Below are 6,297 nucleotides of genomic sequence, written 5' to 3' on the forward strand. Positions count from 1 at the left end.
AACCTGCTTTTCAATCTGGTGAACACAATTCAACCCTAAGGCCGTGTCCGAAACGGCGACTTCGGCTACAGCTACGGCTAGATCGCGCGCGTCTGCCTATTCTTCAACACTGGTAGACGCGCTGATCTAGGCGTAGCTGTAGCCGAAGTCGCCGTTTCGGACACGGCCTAATACTCCCTAGATTGTGCAAGCTGATTACCCCATCCCAGCGGTCCTGGATAGACTAGACTGGCCGCCGCTGTGGGGCCGAGATAGCTCAGCCCATCCCCAGTGCATCAGCGGCCTGATCGAGTCTTTATCCCAGGACCGCCGGGTTGGATTAGCTTTTCAATGCCTCTACTTTTCTACTTTTCTGCTACCTGAAAAGCAGATTGGACGTTTTATGAAAATGCATTTTCTACTGCTCTACATTTCTGTTACCAAATTGAAAAGCAGGTTTTACATTATCTACCTATGCTGGCGGACGGCGGGCCATTGCCTTTCAGAAGAGATTGGTAGAGCGGCAGATGAATAACAAAATTTAATTATTAAACGTTTTGTGAAAATGCAATGCCTAAAGCAGATTTTTCTCTCCTCTGCGAAAAGTGGCCGTCTCCTTTTCTCCTTTCAAACCCCGGGAAATCGTGACAATTTGAGTTTTCTTTGCTTCCAAAGGACCGCCCGTGAAGGTTTTAGTTTCGTTTATTGAACCGCGTCCAAACTTCGTAACCCGTTTCACCACACTGATCGTGTTTTTTTTTTTTTTTTTTTTTGGTAAATAAAACATCCTGCTTGTCTAAATCAGATCCGATCACTCCTTGTTGCAAAACTTTCATAAAAAGGATAAAAGCAAACAAAATGGTGACTGATGAAGTGCAACTCAAAAGCACTGGAAATAATGTTCTTATCCATAAAAGGTAAACTTACATCACCGGATACACTTCTTTTCACTACAGCCCCCTTACACCCTCCAGAGTATCCCTTTTTCTCCGCCCCCGCCCACTCTTTCTTCCGTTTTGATGCATTGCAACATCAAACATAAGGTCTGTTCTAACCATTGCTTTGATTATTTTTATTTTGAAAAATCACAAAACAACATCAAACATTAATTTTTAGAAACGGCTCCCTCTGAAGTGATGTATTTTTTCGAGAAAGGAGAAAATAATTATCTACGAATTTGATTTCGAGACCTCAGATTTAGATTTTGAGGTATCGAAATCAAGCATCAGAAAGCACACAGCTTTGTGTGACAAGGGTGTTTTTTCTTTCATTATTATCTCGCATCTTCGATGACCGATCGAGCTCAAATTTTCACAGGTTTGTTATTTCATACATAATATGATGAAATACAGCAAGTGAGAAGACTGGTCTTTGACAATATTTACCAATAGTGTCTGTCCACTGTCTTTAAATTCCAACCTGAGAGGGGGACACATTTTTTGCTATCATGGTTATTGTACCTAAAAAAACACCTCAGTATAAATTATAATTATTATTTCTGCACAATGCTCAGACGGCGTTTCATCCCTATCATCACCAGCATTGTCATGGGTGGATCAAGACATGACATGTTGGGGGGGTTCGGGTTGGGGGTTGGTGGGTGGGGATTGGGGCAAACTATTAAAGATGGAGTATAAAGCGGAACACGAAGCCTTTTACGTCCTGGGGTCCTGGCCCGCCTAAGGAGAGGCGAAAACTTTGCATTATTATGCTTTTTTCTTGTTTTGCACTGACGCCCTAAATAAGACATTTATACGTCAATATTTTATGTGTAAAAGACGTCTTACACGTCATGTGCCCACTGGGGGCAGTATTTAGAACCATCCAAATTAATCCAGTATGCAACACCAAGCTGATGAACAAGACTGTTTTTATACGAGGTTCGGTTGCGGGAAACAAAAATGTTTTTTATTTGGAAGTGCTTCGAGTTTTGTACGAATGAATGCTTTAGAAGTTAGAGCAAAGAATGTGAGTGGTAATGCATTACTGATCGTATACATAAAATTGTTGGCCATCACATAACTTATCCACAACCTACACAAAGGTTTTGAAATGCCTGAAAACCATCATCACTGATTGAAAGTAGACCAACGATTGCGGAGGAAGACATCACAGATTGCTAACGTTATCACCGATTGCTAAAGTTAATTGACCACCGATTTTATAGGACAATCACCGTTGCTAAAGTTGACCATGACGTAAGACCATCACCGATGACAACATCACCAGGTTGCAAAAGACCATCAACGATTATTTATAATACCTCAGACAGTTTCGCTATTCCTGTGGAGAGCGCGCCACGTGGGTGGGTATAAACCTTTGTTTATGACCAGTAAAAAGTATTGAAACATGGGCGTGACACGCGAACTTGCAGATGTTCTTATAAGACAGTTTCTTCATTCCTATTGGTCGAGAGCAACAGTTGTGCCACATCACGCGATACGCGCGACGCGCACAGCATTCACTTATAAGGAGTTGTTTACCCGATCGAGGGCGGCGGAGGGCTTTACCATTTTATAGCTGGAGGGGTGTTGTGCTGAAAGAAATCATTGAACAATTATATTGTTTGCATTTATTTTACTTTTTGACTAAAAAGTGTTGATGTTTTTGACCGAAAAGGTATTTATGAATGGGAATCAAAGTGTGTTGAATCGGTTTTCAACTAGTGGTTTAAACCCGCCGAGGCCTGGTTCTTGATAATATTTACCTCGACTTCGTCTCGATCTCGGTAAAATTATCAAGAACCTGGGGTCGATTTCACAACTTAGGACTAGTCTTAGGAGATATGAAAGTTAGGTCAAGTAACGCGTCCTAACTAGAGATAAGACTAGTCTTGACTCTTTGTGAAATCCACCCCAGGCCTCGTTGGACCGGGATTAAACCACGAGTTGAAAACCTCTTCACCACACATTGATTCCCTTATTAAATGCCTCTTTGGCGTTCCATACTTCTGAAAACTTGAACCAAAGATGGCTGCTCTCATGGTATGGTGACGGCGTTGAATTCAGTTTCAGTTTTAGCGGCTACCGGTTGTAATTGTCAACGATAGATCTAGTTTTAAAAGTTCGCCTTGTATTTGTGGATTTTTCACGTGGTGCAATTTCTCCAATTTAGTAAGTATGCCACATTCCCCTAAAAAAGGCCACACTAATTAAAAAACACAACTTTTGTTGAGTTCGACTGGTTGGGCGCAATCTGTGAAGATGGCCTTATTTTTAAATTCGCGCAGGCTGCCCCTTTTCACGGTGTAAACTTTGGCCGCGTCCGAACGGCGACTTCGGCTCTATAGAGCTACGGGTAGTTCAGCGCGTCTTGCCAGTGTTGAAGAATAGGCAGCCGTGCACGATCTAGCCGTAGCTAGCCGAAGTCGCCGTTGTGGACACGGCCAAAACTTTGTTTCCTTGCATGATTTTCGAATTTGCGCAAGGGTAGCTCGGGAGCGCAAACTTTGAACACCGTGCATTCCTTGTCGTTTTTTTTTACCGATCTTCGCACTTGTTGTGAAATAAAAGCTACGAAGAAAATTACCTGAATAAATAGTATGGAAACGGAAAGTTATCCAATAGTATGAAAGGGTGAACTCAAGTAGCATATAAATGATGATGGACTTTAGTTGCGATAAAGTAACCCTCCTGCCGACGGCGGAGCCAGTTGCGATAATGTAACCCTCCTGCCTAGACCCTAAACCGCATTAGAACCTAAACCGCAGATGGCAAGAAAGGGCAACGACAATCAGTTCAAAACACCCAGCATCTCATCTACCATCTACGAACAATTTTTGTTTCCAAGAACACTGAAACTATGGAATAATCGGATAACTTTCCGTATGGCGCCACCACTTTTTCACTCATTTTTACAAAAAGGGATATATCAATCAGGTAAATTAGATACTATATTATTTTATTGCGAATGAAAAAGTGGTGGCGCCATACGGAAACTTTTCCGAATAATCTTCCACAATCCCTCATAGATTCCAAATCCCACCAAATCTTCAAAAGTAATTACATTCACAATCTGGGCCTAAGCGACACCAACAACAAAACGAATTAGACGATGCTCTCCTGACCTCCATGTTAAGTTCCCCAGCGGAAGCTTCAGGAGGAAAACCTACCAAGTACCAAGTGCCGACGGCGGAGCCTCTGCTCCGCCTCCGATAAGGTTTATCGCGAATAGCAAAATATCAAGTGTGAAACTCCTGTGTGGCATACAATCATTGACAAAATCAATGCTTATCATTATATTCAAGTTACATAAAAAGTACTTGGTTAATTTAAAGAACTAGAATAGAAAGTAGAAGCTTCAGATACTACTATTACTAAAAAGTACTAGACCCAGTCAAAAATTGTCATTCCTATCTGTAGTACGACCGATATTGACAACTTTAGGAAAAAAGGGAGTAAATGTAGAAAAAAAAGGGAGACAGCCAGTGCCCCAGTTGCACTCACAATGTGCATGCAGAGTGCAATAGAAGAATTGGGAGTAGGTTTGGCTTATTATCACACTACATTTGGTTTGAGGATTTGCCCGTAATGGAAGATAAATATTTTTAAATACATTTAATTAACACATTATAACTGGTTTTGTTGACAGTAATAATGCCGGTATCAATGGCACCCACTGGTGGTCCAAGCTGCTTTGACAGAGTCAAGATGGGTTTCATGATTGGCTTTTGTGTGGGCATGGGTTCTGGCGCCCTCTTTGGTGGATTTTCAGCACTCAGGTACGTATTGAAGGGACACTTTTCCTTGGATGTTAAATTTGCATCTATCATTGCGGTACCCTCAGTCAAAACATAGGTTTCGAACTGCCTCTAGCTACCTTGCTCGGTAGTCTAGTTGGATAAAGACACTGCTCTAGAGCTGCAAGGGTCGTGGGTTCGAATCCCACCCGAGTAATATGCCTGTGGTATTTTTTCACAGGACTCGGGAAAGTACTGAGTATACAGTGCTTACACACTTCGGTGTATGGATAAAAAAACAAAAATTATATATGTTGGGATACACTAATAGAGAATACTGGGCTCAATTTTCAGCAGAGTGTGGGTTCGAATCCCGGTCGTGACACTTGTGTCCCTGAGTAAGACACTTTACTATAATTGCTTCTCTCCACCCAGGGGTAAATGGGTACCTGTGAGGGCAGAGATGGTTCTTGTGATTGATTTAGCCGAGTAGCGCATATTAATATTGCACAGGCTGCATACTCCCCACCAGGGAGCTAAGATGGTTTAAGGAGTGAATTAAGGACCAGTGACCAGGGGTAATAATGTGAAGCGCTTTGGGACGCCCTCAGGGTGTGAAAAGCCCTATATAAAAACTGGCTATTATTATTATTATTATTATTATTATTATTATTATTATTATTATTATTATTATTATTATTATTATTATTATTATTATTATTATTATTATTATTATTATTATTATTATTATTATTATTATTATTATTATTATTATTATTATTATGATTATTATTATTATTATTATTATTATTATTATTATTATTATTATTATTATTATTATTATTATTATTATTATTATTATTATTATTATTATTATTATTATTATTATTATTATTATTATTATTATTATTATTATTATTATTATTATTATTATTATTATTATTATTATTATTATTATTATTATTTCATTTTATCACAGCATGCAAAAGAAAGATCTCATTTTCCTTTGTGCCGGTAACTCCTCGAGCCGGGCTACGTCCCGTAGCCTTAGATCTCAAGGGTCTTTCTCAGGATCCTCGCTGTTCCCAAAAGCGCTGCCTTTTGTAATAGATCTACCCTCACATTTGTCCCTATTTCATCATGATTAATTTTATTATTATTATTATTATTATTATTATTATTATTATTATTATTATTATTATTATTATTATTATTATTATTATTATTATTATTATTATATTATTATTATTATTATTATTATTATTATTATTATTATTATTATTATTATTATTATTATTATTATTGTTTGTTACTGGTATTCAGCTGTCGTTTGCTTATTTCCTGAAAATCATGTGGAAATTTAGTTGGTAATCTTGTTTTTATCCAGGAAAAAATGTCATGCTGAGCAAATTTATGTGCTTAGCCGCTCTATGAAATTGGGCCCTTGTCTTTGACATTCAGTAGTGCACTATACCACTCGGCAACAACTTTCATAATTTTGTTATCAATTTTGACCCAACAGATACGGACTGAGGGGGAGGGAGCTCATGTCCACAGTGGGGAAGACCATGGTGCAAGGTGGTGGGACATTCGGCTTATTCATGAGTGTAGGAACTGGTATCCGGTGCTAACGAAAATTT

General features: G+C 39.0%; 1 protein-coding gene across 1 annotated transcript; it reads left to right on the top strand.

The window, feature by feature from the left end:
• The first annotated feature begins 2,913 nt into the window (after window positions 1-2,913).
• On the top strand, window positions 2,914-6,297 carry LOC117300586 (reactive oxygen species modulator 1-like). Its single transcript, XM_033784249.1, has 3 exons — window positions 2,914-3,092; window positions 4,570-4,699; window positions 6,180-6,297. Exons 2-3 carry the CDS (start codon window positions 4,575-4,577, stop codon window positions 6,286-6,288), a joined length of 234 nt encoding a protein of 77 aa, XP_033640140.1. The 5' UTR covers window positions 2,914-3,092; window positions 4,570-4,574; the 3' UTR covers window positions 6,289-6,297.

The sequence above is a fragment of the Asterias rubens genome, chromosome 16 (genome assembly GCF_902459465.1).
Source record: "Asterias rubens chromosome 16, eAstRub1.3, whole genome shotgun sequence".
Lineage (NCBI taxonomy): Eukaryota > Metazoa > Echinodermata > Asteroidea > Forcipulatida > Asteriidae > Asterias > Asterias rubens.

Coding starts and splice junctions, on each gene's coding strand:
- LOC117300586 (XM_033784249.1), top strand. CDS start 4,575: ATGCCGGTATCAATGGCACCCACTGGTGGTCCAAGCTGCTTTGACAGA. Junction 4,700..6,179: donor GGTGGATTTTCAGCACTCAG/GTACGTATTGAA, acceptor TTGACCCAACAG/ATACGGACTGAGGGGGAGGG.